Source organism: Phalacrocorax carbo, chromosome 23 (genome assembly GCF_963921805.1).
Source record: "Phalacrocorax carbo chromosome 23, bPhaCar2.1, whole genome shotgun sequence".
Classification (NCBI taxonomy): Eukaryota; Metazoa; Chordata; class Aves; order Suliformes; family Phalacrocoracidae; genus Phalacrocorax; species Phalacrocorax carbo.
Window position 1 is genome coordinate 1,037,461 of NC_087535.1, and position 22,290 is coordinate 1,059,750.

Sequence of the window (22,290 nt, forward strand, 5' to 3'; positions counted from 1 at the left end):
GACCTGTAGCAGCTCCTGAAACAGCTCTGTATGGGTGTCCTGAGCTGGACTCGGTGCTGGCCCGCTTCAGCAAGGTAGGGTGTGAAGTGCAGTGGTTCGATAGAAAGTCCTGCTCGTTTATTCCTCCCTGCTTGTTTAATACTATTTTTTTGTTTGGTCTGGCTTAATTTCTCCAAAAGGTTGGGGGTGAAGAGGTGATATGGTAGGTTACGTAAACTGGTTATGTGGTAGATGGAGCTTGGATGTGAAGGAGAGTTGGATTTCGCTAATATTGAGGTTAATGGAGAGGAGAAGCAGAGCTGGAAGGAGATGCGTTTGCTAAGTGTTCCCTGTGCCAGGCCCTTCATTCAAAGTTTCTAATCTTTTGGTTTTACAGAGTTTATCTTGGGAAGAAGGCTTGATGCTTCTGATATCTCTAATCTACAAAATATAAGTGGAGGAAGCACTTACGAAGAGATGCATTTGAACTGCAGTTGCCCATGATAAAAATAGAATGTTTCCCCAACTGGGGAAAAAAAACAATAATAAACCAGCTCTCTGAGAAAAGAGGAGCCAGCGAGCTGTACAACGATCAGCATAATTTCAGTCCCTGGAAAGATTCTTGGACCAGCTCATTAAACAGCTTGCCAGTGTCTATAACATAATAGGATAAATAGATGCTACACAGCTAGTACAGTTTTATATGATCTGTTCTCGATAAATCCATCCCATCTTTGTTTGAGTGGGAGAGCTGGCTTACTGCTTAAACAAGCAAGTGCTGGGTATGAATGATCCGAGTTCAATAGGGTTTCTGGTACGAATTTGCCACAATTGGTCATTTATCAGTTAAGAACATACAGTTTTGCAATATTTTAAGATGCACAGTTGGCTGAAAACCTGTGCGTAGAGTTGTATCGGGGGCTTATTGCAAAACCCAAGGGGCTTTTAAGACAGAGCTCTTGGTTGCTGCAGTAGTGAGTACACCTCTAGTTTACTAATGACGGCACTGCAGTCTGCTTGAGAGCAGAATTAGAGAGATGTTGGAAAATTAGAATGATGGAAACAAAATTCTGTAAATCAAGTGCCGAGTAACAGATGTAAAGGAAAAAAATCAGATGTGACTAGACTTAAATATTGCAAAATGGAGACGTAGTAAGTTGCAACTATGTGAAGGCGTTACATTTATTCTGGCTTCTTAGTTCATTTGTACTCTTTAAAAATGTGTCTGAAATTCAGTGCCATACTCAGGCCTGGAATGCTGCAGACAGCTAGAAGAATAATTACTGCTGCAGTTAAAGGAGTATTATGTTAAGTACGTCTCAGAATGAGGCTCCGGCTTTTGCAGCTAGGGTAAGAGGGGTTTTTCCTCTCTTTTTTAAAATGCATGATCTATGAAGAGAGGTTGAAGGATCTGGGCGTGTTCAGTGTAAGCATGGGAAAGTGAGAGGCAATTATCTCCCAACCCAGAAAAGGCTCTTACAAGTGAGGTGGATATTAGGAGGAACTTGGATATCTAACCACATTTGTGCAGCACTCAAATATGCTGCTAAGGAAAGTTGCAGAACTCTCTTTCACAAGGATTTTCAATGTGTTTTTGTCAGGGATGCTGTAAGCACGTTTATCCTGTCCATGGGAGCCAGGTTGTGCTGGTGGGACCTCAGGGCACGCCTTGTGCTCCACAGTTTCTAGACGAAAACCTCACAACTGCGTTTCTTAAGCAGACTGGTGAAATCAAATGAAGTATTTAGCACAGTTATCAGCTGCCCGGAACTTAAAGTTTCAATTTTAAGCAAATTTATTGAGGCATATGGATTTACCAGACCAGAACAGCTGCTCTTCCTGGTTTTTATTTCCTGCGCTCAGTCATCAACAGAATTGGTACAAGCATTTTAATTTTGCCTTTGTTACAGAGTTCGCTTGGCAACTAAAAGAAGCTCTTGCTTTTTCTGGACAAATTTCTTACTGGAGACAGTCCCGCAGCCTGAGTGATTGTACAGGCAGTTTCTGGTGTCAGTGTGTTCTGGCAGGGTTTGCTCAGGAAGGCACCTGGTGCCTTCTGAGCTGTCTCAGGGTGTGTTTTGGGACAACTGAAGTGATGTTTCCAGATCACTCTCTGGATGAACCTGGCTTATCTGAAAAGGGGCTGCTGGCTGACACTCTTAGGGCTTACCCCACCCTGATCTTATCCATGCATCCCTCTTGTAGGGGCTTGACTAATGATGCTATGTTGTAGATAAGATTTTTTTTTTAAGTTGTAAATCATTTGCACTTTCTTAACCTGTGTTGCAAAATTTTTTGCCCACGAGAAAAAGAAATAAGATGCTGAGAAAATAAGTTTGTGCAGAGAGCACAGGGAGAATTAATGCTTGTGATTCATTGGAGTAGCTACGCTTTGGAATTGTCTTCTCCTTCCCACATATGAGTCATTCGATTGGTATGATGTCTTTCTCCAAAAATCTTGATGAGTTTTACTGTGTGGGAATACAAGTTATGATACCAACTTTTTTTTTCCTCCCTTGCAGAATTTGGTGTACATTTAGCAGAACTGACTGTAGATCCCCAGGGAGCTCTGGCCATCCGTCAGGTGAGTTTACCTGGAACTGTAGAAAGAATTTTAACGGTAGTTTCCTTGGGTTTTAAAATACTCTCTCACATTTCCAGGTGAAAAATTTGAGGTAACTTGCCATTCTGCTTCTCCTTTTTCTTTTACATTTCTCTAGAGCCATCACTTTCTCTTCCAACATTATTCAGGTGTTATAAACTTACTTGTTTTTAAATAGTGCTTTTTAGACTTAAAAAACCTGGTGCTGAGACAGTACAGTACTGGGAATGGGCACAGCTTATTGGGTAGATGGTAGGCATCAGCAAGCAGAAGTGTGACTTGTCTTTGTGGCAGCTTTTTCTGTAGGTGATTTCCTCCTTGAAAAGGAAGTTTAGGTTCTGTATCTCTTTAGTTACCCTGTGGCCCATATCTTGTGCTGTACATCATTGCTCAGTGAGTGACCGTCGGTTCATCTTTTCACTGTGGTAACTTTTTCTTGTCTATTTTGCATCTTTGGCAAGCCCTGTCACCCCTCTAAAAGCAGCACAATGGGGTGGGAGACTGAGCAAACGGGTCAGGGGTGACACTGTGGTTGCAAGTTTTGTTACTGATTCTCGACCTCTCATACAGCTAGCGTCTGTCATTTTGAAACAGTATGTGGAAACTCACTGGTGTTCTCAGTCAGAAAAATTTAGACCTCCAGAGACCACGGAAAGGGTAAGATTTGGTTTCATGTTGTCTACTTTGAGACACTTTATCCATTGAGAATATTAATTTTGTACGTGGTTTAAAAAGTGCCAGTGCCCATGTGTGTTATAAGGATTATTGGCTTCAGTTAAGGTTTTCTGACATCTTCCACTTGAAAAATCTGTGTTCAGTTGCTTAAAGCAACACTAGACTTGAGAAGGTTGGGCTGATTTCTGTAGGAAAAGTTCAGCCATGATGTTTCAGCTGCTCGAAGAGCAAGACTAGGAGAAAGCTGCTTTGTAAGCTTTAAAAATACTGATTCTGGCAGTCCTTTTTCAGAGATTTGCTAAATCTTGTGTTTTTCAGCTTGGGACTTAAAGGCTATTTTCCCATGACAAATTTCAGTTTAAAGGTCTGCTGGGTTTCATTAAAAATCTGTTCAGTAGGAGTATCTAACAGCTGAAACGGCCAGAGATTCCAGTCCTTTGCCACTTTGACAGTTGACTGGACCATCTTCCACATCTGGGGTGTGATTCATCCCATCCAGAGATGGTTGCCTGAAATAGATTTTTGTGAGTTATGCCCCAGAAGTGCTGGCTTTTTGTCCCGTCCCTTCAGGGTTGGGTGACTAGTTCTCATTTACTGAAATCTTCCGAAGTAAGCAAACATAGTCCCTGACACTGGAGCTGGGATTCATCTCGGCTGACTCTGGATGTCTTCCATGTAGATATCTACGTCCTACCTAATTACAGCTGTGAGCTGTTTATTGTATGCTTGGCCGAGTGCTCTGTGTGACAAGTGCTACGTTACAACACACTGTGCAGTTTTCCATAAAAAGATAACAGGGTGCAGCGTGCAAGGCTTTGTTGTCTCCTGACTGTTGATTTTGTAAACCCAATGTTGAATCAATATCAGGATACAGTCATAGGTATAACATTTTTTTTTTATTATTATTAAAATGTTTTATGACCGGGGATCTGTTTTGCTAAATAATGTTATTCTCTACAGGCAAAAGTTGCTATTAGGGAGCTCCTACCCAACGGGCTGAGAGAATCGATCAGCAAAGTGCGCTCAAGTGTTGCTTATGCAGTTTCAGCAATAGCCCATTGGGACTGGCCTGAAGCCTGGCCAGAGCTGTTCAACCTCTTGATGGAGATGCTGGTTAGTGGCGACGTGAATGCAGTGCACGGAGCCATGAGAGTGCTTACAGGTACGTGTACACGAGGGCTTTGGCAAGGCTGGTGTAGGAAGCGGTTTTCCTTACCTTGCTGTCTTCTCACTTTTCACTCCAAACTGAAGAAATTGGAATTTGCTGCTTCTCTTCTGGGCGTGTGATGCCTGTTGGTCACTGCTGAATTACATGCTCAGTAGATGCCATGAAAGCTGAGGAAGAAGGTTCTGTGCTGCAGGTTATGGCTCAGAAAGAACTTTGATCGCAACACCCTGTTTTCCAGATACCTGCAATATTTAGTGTGATATTTTTCTGTTTGCCTTCAAGGATTGCCACGGGTAGGCCAGATTATCTAGTCAAGTACGGATCAGTGTGTTTCCAGTATGTTGTTAGTGTTTCCCAAAGCTTCTGTTGTTGCTGTTGCCTACAAATTTGTTTTCTTATAGGAACTTCCCTTCTTTTTCCATTTTCTAGAGTTTACGCGGGAAGTGACAGACACACAGATGCCACTTGTTGCTCCTGTTATCCTTCCAGAGATGTACAAAATTTTCACAATGGCAGAGGTATGATCGTCGCTATTGAGCTGGTACTGAATGGCACTAGTGGGAACATTTCTTGGAGCAGAGAAACCCCAGATTTAATGGCTAAGCTGTATGTAGTATGAGTTAGACATAAAGAATTTTCTTGATGATCTGATAGTTGATGGCAGCTCATGTTTCAACAGAAATGTTGAATCCAATGATGAATTAAGTGAATCAAGTTAAAGCAAAAAATAAATACGATTAAAGGAAATAAAAATAACTTGTGTTCCTGATCTAGTATTTAAACTTTTTCCTAGGTGTATGGTATTCGTACGAGGTCGCGTGCAGTGGAGATATTTACCACGTGTGCCCATATGATCTGTAACATGGAGGAATTGGAAAAGGCAAGAGTTTAACTTACCCTACAACATACATTGAATTCAAACCGAGTGAGGTTCTAAATAATTGTTAATATGAAAATGAAATGTTGGAGAAATATGTACTTGTGTCAGCTGTAATTCTGGGGGAGAGGGTGTAATTTAATACATGTAAAGTGGCTAGCTCTCTTCTTTACATGCATGCCTTGATACTCTGACTTGGTTTCAGTAATTAAGTTTAACTGGCAACACATCAACAGGCGTGCTTTTGACAGCTCAGAGAAAGGGGAGGCAGCGTGGGGAGGAGACAAGTGTATCATCCCTTCGTTTGGAAATCCCTGTTGTAGCTTCCAGTCTCCAGGTGAAGTGTGTGTCCTGGCCCTTGGGCGAGGCATTGGTTACCAGTCCTGGAGCTTCATCAGTTGCTTTAGCATGCGTGTCAGCCTTCTGTTCCTAGAGGGGTGATGGAAACCAAACCAAATTTTAGAAGAATAGCTCTTAAGAAAAAAAAGCACTGTGCAATTAAGTAGCTTTACACATGAGTCTTCTGTCTGCACATCTGCATTTTATATGGCCTCTCACAGGTGGGGTTCCCAGCGCTCCCCAGACAACAAATTGTTCTTTTTAACTTTTCAGGGGGTGAGGGTAGGAAAGGGTGACTCTCAGTCTAGTGGGTGGTCGTTGCTGAGTGGCTCTATCTGCTCTTTCCTCCCTGTTTGCACAGGGAGCAGTTCAGTGCAGACTTTTGGGAAGTTCTGATAATTACACCGTATCTCCACTACACTGGCAAGGTTACTTGTGCAAGAATGGCATGCAGCTGGTACCGGTATCCAAAAGACAGTAATAGCTCCCCCCGTCTTATTCTGGAGGAGGGCTGAAGGTGTCCATTGCATTGTAAACAAAACGTCTCCTGAAATTTGGCTTGAAAAGATTGCCTGTCTTTCTTTTTTTTCCCCCCTATAAATTGCCAAGGGGGTATTTCATAGTTTATTTAAGCACACAACTTTGCCATCTTAGCTATGGAGTTATGAGGAATATTCTCAATAAAATTATTTTTGTCCAGTGTTACTTGCTCTGCTTATGAAGTGCTTTGACATCTAGAAAAATGTTTACTGTATTTTCGTAGGAAGAGCCATCACTGTAGTCTTCGGGCCAGATGTTGATACTCACAAAGAGCTCGTTTGGTATGGGGGGGGGTGGCTCGGGAGGGAGATAAGTGCTATCCGCAGGGTTCAGCGTAATTGCTGGTGTGCCATGTAGTCACCTGGGTTTCTTTCATAGCCCGTGGGGGTCCAGGCGGAAGGGCGCAGGGCATGATTCATCTAATCAAATGAAAGGGCCTCTTAAGGAGGACCTGCGCTACTCCTGAGACTCTCCAGACTGGATTGTCTGGATCTCTATTTACAGACTGAAGTGATTAGCTTAGGTGTGGGTGCGTGGTTTGTAGCAGTCTGTGCTGTGTGATTTTTGAAGGGTGGGATTCAGCTGAGCTTAGTTCCCAGCATGGGGAAGGAGCCAAAGCAATGTCTGACATAAGCATTTCACGTGACTTCGCGATGTTCTGCAGTTGCCATGATTCCCTCTTCGTTTTTGTGGCAAAAAAAATGCAATTTGCATTGCTTCTCATGCTTTACCTGTCAGATGTGGGGGTCTGTAGCTGGTACTCACCTGTCCTCTCATTGATTGTGCCCAGGGTGCAGCCAAAGTCCTGATTTTTCCTGTGGTGCAGCAGTTCACAGAGGCCTTTGTTCAGGCCCTGCAAATGCCTGATGGACCTACATCAGACAGCGGGTTTAAGATGGAAGTCTTAAAGGTAAGTCACTTAAGACTGATTAAATAAAGTATTGAATTCCAGCACATCTGACAGCATACTGGTAAACAGAGGAACATAAGTGCATGTCACCTCTCCTAGTACTGCTTGTGCTATGAGTAGTGAAGTCTCTTGGCTCCCAGCGCCATAGAACATTGAAATAAATTGTTCTGCCTGTGCTGCAGATACCTATGATGAGATCCATAGGGATCTGTCCCTAAAATGATCCATAGGGATCAATCCATAGGATGATCTGTCCTTGACTTTCACTGATCTGAGACATCTTGGATGCATCTTGTTTGGACACCATACTCAGTAGTTAAATATCTGTCTTTTCTAAAGATGCTACAGAATTCTGCTGCAATGAAGTTTTAAAAACTTATTATGTACAGGTGCTTTTCTAGAACTTGCCTGCTCTTTAATGCTAAATTATCTCTGCAAGAGAGAGTGGAAAGTCTTTGTGTTCTCCTGGTTTGCTGGAGAAAGAAGATTGTCCAGGGGACAATAGTGCCAGAGTAGGTATGGAGGCCCCTTCAACAGCTGGGGAAGCACTGGAGTTCTAGGGTGTGCTGCCTGCAACATGGGAGAGAAAAGAAACGTAAGTTGATGAATCAAATCCAGATTTTCATTTACTTGCGGCTGTGCTGGGGTAAGCAAGACTTGGGTCACAGTGTAGAGGTTTCTGAAGATGGACAGCTAAGGCCCATTCAGCCCCATTCCCTGAAGAAAACAATGAGGAGGAGTTATTGAGGACAAGCATAAAAAGTTTTTCATAATGACCGGCTCTGCGCTGGAACCATGAAAATAAATGCTGGGAGGATGCTATCATATTATACAGACTAGCAGCTCTGAAGCTCTGTGTCATGGAACTCGTTTTGTTTTCCTGTTGAAGGTGGCAGTACCCTGGTAATGGCATCCTGTCCCTTGTCAGTAAGGGGCTGCAGGTGTCATACACTGGAAACAGCAGGAGCTTATTTCTTGCCTTGCAGCACCAAATGGCAAGGAGTTTGGGGCAGGACGTTGGGAGACTCTCTCTTGAGTTTTCTTTTTCCTTTCCACTGGCTGCGCGCTGGGGTTCCTGGGAGGCTCTATAGAAAAGCTAACGTGAAGGGGATACTCTGCAGGGTATAATCTTGATTTGAGCAGGCTGCAGCTCAAGAGTGTCTGAATCTCTGGTTCCAGATATTACATTCAGTCATTTAATGAGTTTTCAGCCTACACGGAAAGCAGTTGGTAATTGATAGTTTCACTCTAACCATAGACCAGTTCTTCTGTTCTTGTTACATTCATACAGTCTGCAGCTTTTTTTGTGATGCACGTAGCAGTGCTTGGTGGAATTGGAGCTATTTGTACTTGTATGTCTGCACTGATATACCACAGTAGTCTCTTGAAAGATGTGACAGGCTGGGAAGGTATTTGAGGAAACATCATGTTCTTGCTCTGTTCCTTAATTGTGTGTGGGCATCAGCTTTTGGCCGCTGCTAGGTAGGTGCGATGCAGGAGAGGATTTCGGTGTGAATACACTCTTGTATGTTGGGTGGCATTGATGGCAGCAGAAAATCGGTATGGATTTAAATGGTAAATTTAGGAGATCTGCTGCTGATAAGTGATTTGTAGGAGGCTTTTTGTGAAGAGATTAGTATTCTGGCTGTTGACTCGGGGCAATTCATGATTTTGTCACTTAGGGCTTCTAAGCTGATGATACCAATTTTCTAAGGGAAAAGGGATTCAGGTGAAAGACCCATAAATTGCCTTTCCTTCCAGAAGAGTGCATTTTGTAGTCATTGTAATGCAGAAGAAGGAGACCTCAAGGGATTAGTTAAGCCAGCTCTACAGATGAGATCATTACAGGAGCCCCTTGAAGTGCTGATGCAATGGAGGAGCGAATTGAGACTTTTTTTATAGTACATTTTCAACCAGAAGTGAACTCAATCCTATCTTTTCTTCCTTAATGAAGTGCTATGCAGTAAATGACAAGAAGATCCACACCCCCGGTCTCTTGTAAGCTTTGTACTCCAAGGCCTGTGGAGTTCTTGGAGGAGATCAGGCAGCCTTGACCTAAAATGTCTTGCCTTCCATATAAGAACATTATGCAGGACAGTGTCGAAAGCTTTAACAAATAACAGGGAAGTGTGCACATCTGCCTGGTCTGCCAGGACAGTTATCCTGTTTAAGAAAGTAAGTAGGTTGGCTCACATCATGGTGAACCACTGACTGTTAATCTGTCCCCAGTCTTTCCAAGTGTAGTTAGACATGTAGAAGCAGTTATCAGCAGGAAAGTCAGTGCCTTTAATCCTTGGAGTCGACGAGAGGTTTGGCCACAACAAAAATATTTTCAACCATGAGGACTAGAATGAAAAACCAGTGGTGTAATTTATTGTTTTGTTGTTTGATAGTTTAGCGTGAATTAAACTGATGTCTCTGCGGATGAATGAGCTGCAACTAAATGGTTCTTGAATCCCAATTCCAATGTTGTTAAACATGCCACCATTGATTGTTTTGAGAGAAACAGTGATTAAACATGACAGGTGACAGAGTTAAGGCACATTTCATAGCAAGGGAATACAAATATGATGTACTTAGTATGTGGTAATTATGTCAAGAGCACCGATTAACTGGCAGGCTAAAGTATCTTACAGTCTTGCTGTAGTGCTTCTTTGCTTATGCTTAGAATCCGTTCTTGCACCACCTGTGTATTAGGTGGGTCGGAGAAGCTATGCTTATATTTTTCCTGCTGTTGGAATGATTAAGTTACAAAAAATGATTAATCATACTTTCTTTGTTCTTGGATGGAAGACAAGGTGGTGGCTGTGTCTTGGGGGCAAATTTCCTGAGTTTGCACAAAGTATATAACCTGCGCCTGCTGCACTCTTACTGAACATTTCGCTTTCCGTGCTCCCCTGCTGCTGGCTAGTGTATATTTTAAGCTTTTTATCCACAAATTTGGAGATTCCTCCCCTGTCTAAAGACAGATATAGGAAGTGAAGCAAGAAAAGGCTTTAATACAGAGTGACTTTAAGGAGATGCTGAGCGATTAGTCAAGATGTGGTGGGACGTTTGCTTGTGGAATAGCTGGAAGGGTTTCCGGAGCTGTCGTGTTGCTCCCCCAGTGGTGATCTTGGTGTGTCTGTGTGGTGACACAGGCTACAGGTGCGGATGCAGTCGGTTGTTGCCTGGCTTGGCCATGAAACGTGCTGCTTAGGGAGCAGCTTGACTTTGCTCTGAAGAGATAAGGATACAGATTTTCTTGGAGGATTTCATAGGTGGTGGAGCAGTACGTGGGGGTAGGCAGAGGAGGAGGAGGAGATGTGTGAAGCAGTTCTTTTAGTTCAAACAAGCAGTGAGAATTGGCAGAATGAGAGGCCAGGGGTTGAAATACAACATTTGATAGGGGAGAGTGTTCTTTTTTTAATGACTTGTGCTGCAGGAAAGTGTTGAACTTGCAGATGCCACCTTCTATTGTTAGAACTGCAGAGCTATTGAATTGAAGAACTCTCTCACCACTCTAGCAGTGCTTCCTGCAAGATTGTCTTGGCATATAGCTTAGAAAAACTTGCATAGAGCTCATAAGCAGTGGCATATGGAAGGAGTCTCTTTAGATGCTACAGTGGCCATGGTCAGGGAGTTGAGTCGCAGCACTCCTGCAGACTCCTGTACTCTCACTCCACCTGACAGACACCGTCCCCTCCCGCAGGGGCACGGCTCGTTATTTTATATTGGCTACAGAAGAGCTGTGCCCCTGCGAGAGGAGACGGTGTCTGTTAGGTGGAGTGAGAGTCCTCTGACCCCTGGAGGATCCCAAAAGATTTTGGCAAGTGTTAGTGAAGAGGCTCCCCTAAACCAGGGTGATCAGCTTCATGAAACCCGCAGGCACAATCTGCTGTAGAGCTGCTCCCAAAACAGCCCCTGTGCTGGGCTGGCACAGCTGCCTGTGCCTGCAGCTGAGAGGGATGAAAGAATTGATCTGGGTGGGTGTTCTCATCTGCAGCTCTTCCCTGGATGTGCAAATGGATACGCTGCTTGCATGCGTAGAAGTGTGCGAAATAAGCTGTGGTCTGGTTTTACTTGATATTACAGTTCATTTTCTGGGACAAGATAGCTTCCAGGTGGTAATCATATCCAGACAGCGCTGTGCAGTGACGCGCTTCTGGTTGGAGTCTGTACCTTATCATGGCTTCATTTCTGGAGTTGTGCATCTGGCATTATCCCTTTGCTTCCCTGCAAAAGAGGAAATACGAAGAGGGGGGCCTGTTTGTCAGAGTTCGTGCAAGTGAGGGGCTGCCTGGTCAGGAGCGAGAGGAGGAGAACTTGGTGGCAGGAAGACACTGGATTTTCTAAATTGTTAATGAAACAGCAGCCCCTGATTTGAGTGTTTGTTGATGGTTTTCCCCGCTTTTGCTTCTGACTGGTATTCTTTTCTGTTCCAGGCTGTGACAGCACTTGTGAAAAACTATCCGAAGCACATGGTTTCGTCAATGCAGCAGATCCTGCCCATTGTCTGGAACACCCTTACAGAAAGTGCTGCCTTATATCCTTTGTAGTGAATAGTTTTAACTAGAACAGAACAAGACAAACTCTGTCTCATGCACCATGGCGACCTGAATGCAGCGGAAGAGCACAGTACCTGGCGTAGTCGCTGCGACACACAGTATGTAGGCATCTACGGTGTAGATGTACCGGATATTTCGGTTACATCAGTAGGCTCCATTAAGTTCTTCTAGCTTAAAAGTCATATATGAAGAGTGCTGCGAGTGCCCGTGTTACACTAGCTGTAGAATTGTATTTTGCTGATCTCTGCATTGTTTCTGGTACTGTGGTGAAAATTATCTTCTTAAAAAGATGTCTAGTCACAATATGAGGACTTCAGGTAAAGGAGACTCTACAATATCCCTTCCGCAGCAGTGTTAATGGCTGGTTACACTTGCTGCTGAAGTTGATTTGCCTTTTGAATTTTATAACAGTCGTTACTTCACTGCACAGTTGGCCACGTTAGAGGTGTTCTGTTGGTAGCTTTTCCAGTACTTGCAAACTAACAAGTCAAATCTTTCCATATTGTTAATCCAAAAGTTGCTTTTTTAACCTTTTATAATGAGACAGTAATTGTAGAATACTGAGCCGTCTTGTAGCGTTTTCTGGATTTTTGGTATAAACACCAGAATTGGACGCCGTGTTGCCATAATAGCATACGGGATGACTGAGCTTTTCCTCTATAAATTAACGAGAATGACTGTTCTCATAGAGATCATAGATCTAAACCTTTTCATATCAAAGGTGTCTGCATAGCCTTGTGTTTCACAGTCCTGCATGTTTGGTGATAGGCTCTCATAGAGTGAAAATGGGCAGGGAGGCCATAAAAGTAGCCTTAGTTCTGGAGCAAATAGAGGCTACCTGGTTTCAAGTTCAGCTGGGTTTTTTTTTGGGAGGTGGTTGTTGTTGTTGTTTTAGATACCTGTTAAAATACAAGAAGCTGTTTGTTAAATACTTGGTGTTGTATTTCTCCCTCTCCTGTCCTGACTCCCGCTGCAATCCTCCTGGCAGCTGAGCTGGCCCAATAGTTTTTTGTTTGCAAAAGGTGAAAGCCTTGTCCTTCCTTCCCTTGTGTTTGCTCTGGCATTTGCTGGACCTTCACTCCTCCATCCCCAAAGAAACCTCCTTCCTCTCCACTGCCAGGTTAGTTTTGTGCCGCTTCCCAGAGCTGGAGGCTCCTGAAGAGGCCTCACAAGGAGCAGAGCCGACATAAGGTAGCGCCTGGGATCATGGTGTGGCTCCTCACCTTTCAGCAGCAGTGAAGTGTTGAATTGGCTCACCGTCCCCTGGAAAGAGTTGAGTCTGAGTGGTTTTGTTCTTGTAAAGTTTTAACATAAATGAAGTTTTGGGTTACCTTGGAGGATTTGTTTAAAATGAATCAAATGATCTAAAGGATGTACTAAAGTGATGTGGAAGTGATCATTGAAGTTGGACAATGCACAAAGCCGGGAGCTGCTGGGGCTTGTTGCCTCTCTGAAACACAGGACTGTGCCTAAAGTCAAAGATATTCTTTTTAAGAAGAAAAACTTCCCTATTTATCAGGAATTTTAAGATAGGAACAGATTAATTCATAAATAGTTGCAGTTCTTTAGAAACAGGCATATTTACTTAACTCCATCCACTTATGTGAGAACAGAAGTAAATTACACAGAAGAGGTGGAGGACCCTGTGGATTCTGATGGTAAGAACTTGTTATATTGCACTTTTGCCTGCCTTTTTGAAGAGGAATGGGCTTACCTAGTATTGTTATAAAAACAATGACTGAAACACTGTAGGAGACAGTGCTTAAAGGTACTTCTATGGTGTTAGACCAGTGTCCATCTTTTTTTGCAAGTTACATGTGATTGTGATCAATGAAGCTGCGTAATGTAAGTTTTCTAATGACTCGAGTGAGTTCTGCAACAATTTTGAGGTAAAAGTAATGGGACAAAAGAAAACCAAACAGGTTTTAGGTTGAGCTTTATCAGTTTTAATGAGGGGTGTGTGGTGAGGTGGGAAGAGAGCAGAAGGTGATGAGGCCAGACATCCTCCTGGGGCTGCTGCTGCCCTTGCTAGTCCACAAGTAAGAATAAACAATATCTTGTCAGACAAGCTAACCATCTGTAATTATATCTGACACCCGTTTATACCTTCCTGGACGTTAGCATACTCAGTCATGGCTTTTGTTTTCACTTCAGCCTTTCTGTAGGTTGGCATATTCAGTCATCTTCTGGGTGTTTTTTTTTTTCCACTTCTTCATTCAGGTGAAGTATTGGGCTTTGAAAATCTGGTATTCAGCATATTTGAATTTGTTCATGCCTTGTTGGAAAACAACAAATTTAAGAGCACAGTGAAGAAGGCTTTGCCAGAGCTGATCTATTACATCCTCCTTTATATGCAGATCACAGAGGAGCAGGTGAGCATGTTTGCCTTGTGTAGGAAGCAAATGAGATGAGAGATTTAAAGAGCTAATGTCCTAGGAAGAGTTTCAGTGTGTGGAAGCTGCTGTAATCTAATAGGCTGTTCCATCACTTTGCTCTGCCAGGAGGTAGGGCAATAGTATCCAAATGTCCCTAAATGGTGTAACGTGGACAGGAAAACACAGAATCATAGAATGGCTTGGGTTGGAGGGGACCTTCAAAGATCGTCTAGTCAAAACCCGCTGCCATGGGCAGGGGTATCTTTCACTAGATCAGGTTGCTCAAAGCCCGTCCAACCTGGCCTTGAACACTTCCAGTGATGGGGCATCAACAACTTCTCTGGGCGACCTATTCCAGTTTCTCAGCACCCTCATAGTAAAGAATTTCTTCCCTATATCTAATCTTGATCTACCTTCTTTCAGTTAAAAACTGTTGCCCCTTGTTCTGTCAACATCGGGCCCTACTAAAAGGTCTCCCTCTTTCTTATAAACCCCCTTTATTACTGCAAGGCCGCAGTAAGGTCTCCCTGGAGCAGACTCCTCTCCAGGCTGAACGACCCCAGCTCCCTCAAGCTTGTTTTCTTTATTCTTCGTGAAGTATTACACTGTGAAAACGAGGATTATCATGCCGAAAGGGATAGCCAGGTTTCTGTGATAGTGAAAAATTTGTGCTGGTGGTGTGAAATAATTTGTACTGGAGTTCTGCGTGGCTCTGGCCTCCCAAGCCTGAAGCCATTGTCTTTGTTTAGGTAGGCATGCAAATACCAGGCACTCTGTTAAAGATTCATCTGCTTCTCCCATTCCTCATCTATAAATAAAACTATGTAGCATTGATTCCTGGTCAGTCATTAGTTCAAATGCTGATCTCAAATGAGGAATAGAAGAGCAAGATCAGCTCAGAACAGAGAGGATATCTTCTTTTGAAAGGTTTCTGCAATAGAATATAAGAAAAATCAGCTGAAGACTATGACTTCTTATGGCAGAGAAAAATTTCTGAAAGTAGATTTGCAAAACTGAGATTACTGGGAACAGAAAAGCTCCCTCTGACCTGTGGTGTTCTGAGTCAGTCATCCACCCTGCCGTGTCTCCTTTCTGTTTCAGATAAAAGTTTGGACAGCAAATCCACAACAGTTTGTGGAGGATGAAGACGACGATACTTTTTCCTATACAGTGAGGATTGCTGCACAGGATCTGTTGCTGGTATGAAATGTGCTCCACATTTAGATGCAACCAAAATAATAATAACGAATAATAAACCTAGCTTCACGAAGGGCATTTGGAGAAAAGGCTGAGTTTTAAGTCTATACAAATAAGTGTTATCGATCCTTCTGCACAGGCCGTGGCTGCTGATTTCCAGAATGAGAGTGCAACTGCTTTGGCTGCAGCAGCTACAAGACACTTACAAGAAGCTGAGCAGGCTAAAAACAACGGTGCTGAGCACTGGTAAGGAGATGGGGCAGCAGGGAGCGACACTGATACGAATGGCAAGCTTTTTTGCAGCATTGAGTGCAGCACAATTTCATCACATTTTTTTTTGTGATGCTCTACTGATGGACAGGGATGAAATTTGAGAACTCTTGTTCAGAAGAACAACAGCAGTTCTTGAGCCAGATGATGAAATCTTCATGTGGAATACTGTCAGCAATTCCTAGCACAAGCTAGCTGTCCCCAGGCTCCCTCCCTCCAGACCCTTGACAGGTCCTTAAAACATATCATTGGACACTATAATTAGTTATATGCAGTCTGAAGAGAAACTGGCAATACTTTCAATTCCTGTTCAGTTAATTGAGCTCAAAATTTCTTCTTTTAAGAAGGTGTGTCTTTTACCTGATGTAAAGAAGTGATATAGGTGCTACGTGTATGCAGTTGCAATTTTAATGTTACTTGGAGATAAGAGGAGAAGGCTCAACTGCAAGAGCACCGGGTTGCTGTTCCATAACTATTCTGTCTTGGTTTTAGAGTGCATTAGTCCAGGTTTGTGTTTATTTTGAATATTAGTGTCTGAGTAGCCACTCTGTGCAGTGAGCAGCAACAGAATGTCAGAGAAATCGGGCATTGAGTCCCCATCTGCCTGAACTGTGATCAGTTTTAAAGTAGGTTATTTGCTTCCCCAGTAAAACCAGGAAGTGGTATTTGCCCATAACCTTTTCCATCATAATGCAAAAATAGATGTTTTTAAACCTTCAAGGTACTGGGTATCACATTGGCTCTGCCCATAGAATAATCGAGTGAGGCACAGCTGGAGATGTAAGCCTTCATAGAAAAGTCTCATTTCCTTTTTTTATTATGGGAACAAAATTGGTACAAGAAGTAACAATTATTCGACTGGGATTTTAGAAAGTGCTTGAGAAAGCTGCCCATCCTGGGTGAGTTTCCAAGCCCTCAATTTGCTGAGTTTTTTGCAAATGTTCATTTCTTTCAGGGCCTTTTTAAATTCTCTGCTCTGGGATCAAGAAAATAGTTGTGGTAGATAAGACCAAAAAAATTTCATGGTTTCATTTCAGAATTCTTGTTTATTGAGGCCGTGTTGGGGGAAAACCTAAAGGCATTTGAATTCTTTTGCAGGTGGAAAATACATGAAGCTTGTATGCTGGCCCTGGGCTCTGTGAAGTCTATTATTACAGACAGTGTGAAGAATGGTAGAATACACTTTGATATGCATGGCTTCCTGACAAATGTTGTTCTTGCAGACCTCAACCTTTCAGGTACATTGGCCCTTGCTGTTACTCAGAGTAATTGCTGAGTGCCAGACCTTGGAAATCTCTTACAAACAAAAGCGTCTGACGAATCAGGTTGCTGTATGCACGTGGGGTGGGGAAATGCAGTTGTGCGCATTGTACATATGAAAGGGCATAAATCTTATCTGGCGAGTTCACACATGCTACCAGGTCTAGCGTAAGTCTCATAAATGTAGGACGCTATGCCTTTGGATGCAACTTGCTGTTGTCTGGCTGCTTGAGCCTCTAGAGCTTGGAGATGGAACGACGATTGCTTGGGGAACTTGGTGGAAAATAGCTGCTCTGTTTGTCTTGTATCAGTGTCTGGGAGAGACACCAGCAGTGTTTAACAGGCTTCAGAATTCCTGCAGCAACATACCGTCCCATTTCCCTTACGCTGGGGCTGATGCTAGTAGGAACGCATGATTTCAAGTAATACTCGCTGAGTGGGATCCTGTTATTGGGATCTCTGCAGGCTTCTGCTTTCCGTGTTACCTTATATCAGCGTGCAAGAAAGTCAAAGGAGTTGTTGACAGTTGGGCCTGGAGAGTCCGTGCAAATAATTAACATTTGAGAAGGTAAAGGCAATATGAGCATTATTGGTGAGTCCACATTAAGTTGTGTCAGTGCAGAAAACCGAATTGCTGGATGCTTTCATCAAAGCAATACTTGTTCAGCCTATTACAAAGAAAGTGGGGTTTTTTTGTTTTTTGAATGAAGAAATAGCTGCAAAGTGCATAGCATCCGTTGCATGTGAAAAAACAACCTCAGCTATTTACATATATTTACACACATTTACATATGTGGCATTGGGTTGTAAATGAGCTATTGCACTCTAGAAGGAGCTCCTGGATTCAGCATATAGATAGTTCTCAGAGGATGTCCATTTAGTGCTCAGTAATGGTCATAAGACAAATAACTCTTGCTTTTTATAACACTTGCTTAGAAAACAAAGCTTTTCTCTTGCTGGGTATCTCGCGTGGAGTTTTTTGTGTCCTCATCTTAAAATTAACGCTTGCAGGAGTATAAATAATGGCAGTAAAGATGCTGAGAAGTAGAAGGCATCGTCTGTTTGAGGGTAGCCTAAATAGATAAGGATATTTTTAGCTTGAAAAGGCAGGAGGGTTTAAGTGTGCTAAAGATACCTCATACCTTGATAAGTGTAAACAAGTGAGTAGGTCATGAGTATTCACTGTTTCTCTGGTGCTGTTGGACATTATGTTCTATAATTACAAGGTGATGGCTGGAAACTAGGAAAGTAATCTGTTAAAGGTCCCTGTATACGTGCTGTATTTCTCCAGTTCTTTCCCCTAAGCTTCTGCTATTTGCTGCTGCAGGGGACAGAATATTGAGCTGGATGAACAGGAATTACTGAAAAAGCCTTCATTCTCTTCCTTTACTTTTGTTCTGATGATCACTAAAGCTTGTCTTGCTGTATTGGTGAACAAATTCAAGTGCAACTAGTTGAGGGAAGTTTTTTTTAAAAACAAATTATAAATTACATTTTAAAGTAACTAAGAAAATGAACTGGATTTGCCCTTGAATAAAAATTCTTTGTATGCCTGCGCACTGGTCTTCTGTGTCGTATCTCACCATTTTCCTACTGGGATGATAAAATTTTGGATAATGGATGGAAGCAGCTGTAATTTTAAACTCATAAAACTTACTCTGAAACCACTGGGGCTTTTGGTTTTGTTTCAGTGTCTCCTTTTCTCCTGGGTCGTGCTCTGTGGGCCGCCAGCCGTTTTACAGTGGCTATGTCTCCAGAACTAATCCAGCAGTTCCTGCAAGCTACTGTCAGTGGTCTGCACGAAACCCAGCCTCCCTCTGTCCGCATCTCTGCAGTCAGAGCTATCTGGGGGTAAGTTAACCCTAAGGTATTCCAAAGCTCCAGGGGTAGGTGGTATAAATTACACTTATAAAATTATAGGTGAAAATATTGGTAGTGTTTCTGCATAGGCTTTCACAGTATTTGCTTTGAATGAAATAGATGTCAGCTTAAAAAGTGTAAGCAAGCAGGTTCAAAATAGAATAATGAGAAATGTGAAACTGAGATTCAGGGTCGGCTAGAAAAAAATAATGGATGCAGTCCCAAAGAGAAGCAGAACTAGATAGTGACGGAAAGCATAAAAATGAAACCAAGATTACCCCTGTTCAGTCACAGAGGTGGCTGAATGACGGAACACGGGCTTGTGGAGCAAAGCACAGCAGTAGGGAGTGTTTGGGGGTGGGGTGGTGTTGGCATCCTGTTCGTGTAAATACGTTGCAAGGAGAAAAAGGGGAGGCCTGCTGTATTGGTTCTAATGTGAAAAATGACCGTTAGTTTAAACACAAACACACACAAAACCCCACGAAACACACACACAAGAACGTCTCTTCCCCACCCCTGAAAACCGCCTTGTCTTCTGTTTGCACTGAAATGATAATGAGGAAGGGCAGAGACTTACAACATAGTTATTCCTGAAATTGTGTTTTTCTTCCCTAGCTCACTTGTAGCACATGATGGTTAAAGATATTGTAAGCAGTGAGTCTCTCACTCGGACTGGTTTTTTTCCTCAAGGTTTATTTTCTCCGTTGGTGGGCAGTTCTGAAGACAGAATTGTTACTAAGAGGCAGTGGAAGCTTTTTACATCACTTGGCTCAACTGCTTCTGTGAACCATTGGGGATGGAATGAGGAGGAGGGACGGCTGAGCTGTTGAGAGATCAAGGAATAGTCTGATGGGGAAAAGTCCAAGAGGAGAGGACTTGAGGAAGAGAATGGGTGGGGTGAAATAACCCCTTATATATCATCTAGTGTTAAATGCATAAATCACTTTAATGTATTCAGTATGTATTTTTGTATCACAAATTTCTTGTCTAGCTACTGTGACCAGCTGAAGATCTCTGAGAGCACCCATGTGTTGCAGCCTTTCCTTCCTAGCATTCTTGATGGACTGATACACTTGGCAACTCAGTTCAGCTCAGAGGTCCTAAACCTGGTGATGGAGACGCTGTGCATTGTCTGTACAGTAGACCCTGCATTTACAGCAAGTGTGGAGAACAAAATCTGCCCCTTCACGATTGCAATATTTCTGAAGTACAGTAATGGTATGCATTCAAGTTACATTCTTAAAGTACAGTTGTTTTTGCTACTGAATCCTGGTGCTGAAAACATAATAAAGGATAATTGAATGAACATTGATTCATTCAACGGTAAAGCCAGAAGGGAAACTTGCTGCTTTGCCTGTTTAAAATAGCTGTAGCAAAAATTGAGATGTGTTTGTTAGTATGTTTTAGTAAATGGTGCTTTCTCTCTCCAGATCCAGTTGTTGCTTCTCTTGCCCAAGATATCTTTAAGGAGCTAGCTCAGATAGAAGCCTGCCAGGGTCCAATGCAGATGAGGCTAATACCAACTCTTGTCAGCATCATGCAGGCCCCTGCTGACAAGATCCCAGCAGGGCTTTGTGCAGTAAGTGCTACAGTGGTACATGGTCTTAGCTGGAGATGATTCCCTGTTGTTTAATGTATAGGATGGCTGGTCTGCAGAGTAGAAAGGTTGCTTTTAAACTGCTTTGGAACAATGACTTTGATCATTGGTAGAGGTTTCTTTGTGGAGAGAAGGCAAACTGCAGGTGGGGGAAGATGCTTCCAAAAGTTAACTTTAAATTGCTCCTCTGGCCATCTTCCAGTCTCTGCAGTGTATCCCTAGTCATTTTGTTTTGACATAGCCATCTTTCACCAATAACAGTCTCCTCTTTCTGGTGGAATGCTCTCCAGAAGGCTACATGACTATTCCTTGCACTTTTTTCTAAGGCTTTTTCTGATTTATGTCACATGTGTATAAATTGCGGGAGGTTACTTATATAGGTTTGTCCTTTCTATAAAAAGTCAGCTTATAAAAGATTAAGCATTGACTATGTGGAATGATTGTATGGAATTACACCCATAAACATCTTTATCAATATGCTTGTAATCTGCCTATTGGTTGGTATGACTGTAACAGTTGCTCATGGGTAATTAAAATAAATTTAGATCAATATAAACAAACTGGAACAAGTCAGCTAGAGCCATTCTCCGGCTGTACTGATGAGCGTTCATCAGGGTGAAACTGTTTGCCACAGTTAAGTGGTTACAGTGCTTGTAATGTTTGGGCTGCCTTGGGAGCTTTCAAGCGCGCACTGTGTGTCCGTGTCAAATACAGTGTCACTGTGGGTGCATGACTCCGAGGTCCTCTGATGTAAAAAATATTCTAGACTGTAAAATCAGGATGTGACGGCAGTACTGGCTCACATCCCTCCAGTTTGTGCCTTTGATGTTTGCACCCGCGGTGGGTAATGCTGACTTAGCACACTATGGCTGCTGCTGTAACAGTGCCTTTGTTTGTGTTTTCCTTTCAGACTTCAATTGATATTTTGACAACAGTTGTGAGGAATACAAAACCTCCTCTGTCCCAGCTCCTGATCTGCCAGGCGTTCCCTGCAGTGGCTCAGTGCAGCTTGAACACAGATGACAATGCCACTATGCAGGTACCACTGTGGGGGGGGTAAGGATTGCAGGGCTGTGCAAGTCCAAGAGAGGTGACCAAGTAAGGCAAGTCACGTAGCCTTTAAGGGAGGCCAGGCTTTGCTTGCCAATAGCTATTTCAGCACCTCCTCAAGAGTCTCTGCCACTGCCAGTTTATCATGAAAGTACTGCTCTTCAGGGGCCTGCAATGACTTCTACTGTTCATCCCTTAATTTGGGGGAATGGAGTGAATAAAGCAGCAGCCTTTCTATTTTAAGGCTCCAGAGCACATAAAAAAAAAACCCAAACACAAATGAAAAAAACCCAGAATTATTGCTTTGCTTCCCCCATAATAATTTTCTTCACATCTAGGAATGGCAGAGGCTGTCTTCAGGAACATGCTTAGGCTAGACCTCCTCCTTGTAGAAGTGTCTCCTGTACTCACTTAGGTGGGAAGGGGAGGACAAGCTGCTTCTTGATTGAGCCAGGCATGGGACGCAGGAAGAGCAGGGATTCATCTCAGGCAGCAGTAGTGCCTGAGATGTGCTTGCTGGCAGGCTCTGCTATTACCTGATGTCTTTAGAGTATTTAAGCAAGAAAGAAAAAGCGTCAGAGGCTAAAAGTGCAGGGTGTCTTTTCATTCCAGCTACTAGCTGGCATTCAAATAATAAAGTTGGTCTCATTCCTTACATAAGGAGTTTTATAGTGCCAGCTGCCCTTTGCGATGTGAATACAGACCACAGAAATAGGTTTCCCTAAACAACATTCCAGTGAGAATAGGTTGGAGACCAGCAGGAAGAGGTTGGAGACCAGCATGCTGGTGGCTCTGCTGGATCTTTGTGTTAAGAAGAATTCAAAAAGATTGCAGCTTGGCTGCTGGGTTGTGTTTTGTTCATACTACGCTTTGCTGTCTTCATCTCTCACGTATTAGAATCTCTTGGAATATCTCTGGGTAACAAAACTAGCACAAAACTGCAGCTACTTCAGGTTGCCTTTGTATTTACTAGATGATCTTGAGAGCTGCCTGGGTAGTGAAGAGTTTTGTACTTGGTAATGAACTGAAGTCCACAGGAATTAT

At 42.9% G+C, this 22,290-nt stretch overlaps 1 protein-coding gene across 1 annotated transcript in view; it reads left to right on the forward strand.

The window, feature by feature from the left end:
• The window catches only part of IPO9 (importin 9), a 39,224-nt gene that overhangs the window by 7,657 nt on the left and 9,277 nt on the right, over positions 1–22,290 (forward strand). The window contains exons 2-17 of the mRNA XM_064472331.1: positions 2,502–2,563; positions 3,152–3,238; positions 4,217–4,418; positions 4,854–4,942; positions 5,218–5,304; positions 6,971–7,090; positions 11,515–11,624; positions 13,246–13,295; positions 13,858–14,009; positions 15,114–15,212; positions 15,349–15,455; positions 16,578–16,717; positions 18,431–18,590; positions 19,591–19,817; positions 20,030–20,178; positions 21,107–21,235. Coding sequence (XP_064328401.1) covers positions 2,502–2,563; positions 3,152–3,238; positions 4,217–4,418; positions 4,854–4,942; positions 5,218–5,304; positions 6,971–7,090; positions 11,515–11,624; positions 13,246–13,295; positions 13,858–14,009; positions 15,114–15,212; positions 15,349–15,455; positions 16,578–16,717; positions 18,431–18,590; positions 19,591–19,817; positions 20,030–20,178; positions 21,107–21,235 — 1,970 coding nt within the window. The remainder of the gene's footprint in view (positions 1–2,501; positions 2,564–3,151; positions 3,239–4,216; positions 4,419–4,853; positions 4,943–5,217; positions 5,305–6,970; positions 7,091–11,514; positions 11,625–13,245; positions 13,296–13,857; positions 14,010–15,113; positions 15,213–15,348; positions 15,456–16,577; positions 16,718–18,430; positions 18,591–19,590; positions 19,818–20,029; positions 20,179–21,106; positions 21,236–22,290) is intronic.